Genomic DNA, 1581 nt, shown 5'->3' with positions numbered 1-1581 from the left:
CACTAGCGCGTTCTCCCCCCTAACAGTTTTTCAAATATACTTCTCCGGGCGCCGCCGCTACTTCCACATCTGGGACCTGGACACGGGCAAGGTTGAGAAAGTCAATGGGCCTGCCGACCGCAGGGAAGAGCATAAGTCTATGGAACGCTTCAAACTATCTCCCTGCGGCCGGTGGATGGGTGTCATCGGCATCGCGCGCAAGGGGGGCGGCATTGTAACGATCCTCAGCACCACCACTCTCCAGTGGGTTGCACAGGTGCGCGTTGACAGCCACAATGGAGTTGCTGATTTCGCCTGGTGGAGTGACGGGGAGGGAATGTGTGTTGTTGGCAAGAATGGGGAGGTTAGCGAGTGGGATGGGCGGCAGAAACGTATTGTTGCGCGCTGGGTTGATGAGGGTGCTGTGGGCGCGACAGTGATTAGTCTTGGTGGGAAATCTGGAAAAGGGCAGATCGGCGGGGATAGGTGGGTGGCGGTGGGGAGTTCGAGTGGGATCGTGAATGTGTATGACCGGAGGCCGTGGGCTGTGGCTGCTGCCGAGATCGAAAGGAAGAGCAAGGGGAAGAAGGTCGATGGAGAAATGGATTTTGGTAATCATCGCGGCGGCGGTGGTGATGGTGATGAACAGTGCGGAATCCCACGCAATCCAAAACCGACACGCATGCTTGGTCAGCTGACGACGCCGACGAGTCATCTTGTCTTCTCGGCAAATGGGCAGTTGCTCGTCATGGCCAGTCGGTGGAAGAAGGACGCGTTGAGATTGAGTATGGAATGAACCCCTAAACGATGCCTGCACATTCTATTTCGTTAATCCCAGTTGGCTAATTATGATTTGCACACAGTTCACCTCCCTTCATGCACAGTATACAAGAATTGGCCTACGTCCAACACTCCGTTTGGACGCATTTCGGCCGTTGCCATTGCGCCGACGTCGGATACGTTGGCTGTCGCGAATGAGCAAGGGAAAATACGGTTGTGGGAAATTCATGGCTAGTGCTGTGGTTGGCTCCTTTTTTTCTGTGCCCTACGTGTATACGGGTCATTTGCAACAGGTATGGCCCTGGAAGGAAAATCATGGCTTCCAAGGCTGGTTGCGAAACATTTGAGATCCTCCATGGCTACAAGGTTGGGGTTAACCCAACTCAATCACGAAACAATCTGCGATTCGATTATATAATACGATCTTGGCCAAAAAGGTCGCTTAATTTATTTGATTTCCAGCTTCACCTTGGATTGGGACGAGGAATAACAATCGAAGACTACGATTGTATTCACTGATACTGGTACATAATAATATCCATTATCCAATATGGCGCACCTGGGAGGAGTTCGACGCCACGTTCTATTTCAAGCGCGATTCCAGCTACGACTCAAAAAAAGTTGACCTAATCATCGCCAACAGACGAGCTCTCGAGAACATCCTCTTTGTTGACAGGCTCCTCAAAGCTCTTAATATTGATGCCGGTAGCTAACAGCTTCCTGAGAATTGCGCTGTTACATATTCTAATATTTTATGGCGCAGCTTCGCGAGTGTACCCCCCAAGAACCAACCAAGCCCTCCGCGCGCTCTACTCGCAAATC

At 51.6% G+C, this 1581-nt stretch overlaps 1 protein-coding gene across 1 annotated transcript; it reads left to right on the top strand.

The window, feature by feature from the left end:
• Nucleotides 1–175: 175 nt before the first annotated feature.
• On the top strand, nucleotides 176–994 carry HCAG_09276 (predicted protein; the record flags this gene model as incomplete). Its single annotated transcript, XM_001535745.1, has 2 exons — nucleotides 176–764; nucleotides 864–994. 2 exons carry the CDS (start codon nucleotides 176–178, stop codon nucleotides 992–994), a joined length of 720 nt encoding a protein of 239 aa, XP_001535795.1.
• Between the last annotated feature and the right edge of the window lie 587 nt (nucleotides 995–1581).

This window comes from Histoplasma capsulatum, genomic scaffold (genome assembly GCF_000149585.1).
Source record: "Histoplasma capsulatum NAm1 scaffold_157 genomic scaffold, whole genome shotgun sequence".
Lineage (NCBI taxonomy): Eukaryota > Fungi > Ascomycota > Eurotiomycetes > Onygenales > Ajellomycetaceae > Histoplasma > Histoplasma mississippiense.
Note: the sequence above shows the minus strand (reverse complement) of the source record. Positions and strands in the feature narration are given on the sequence as shown.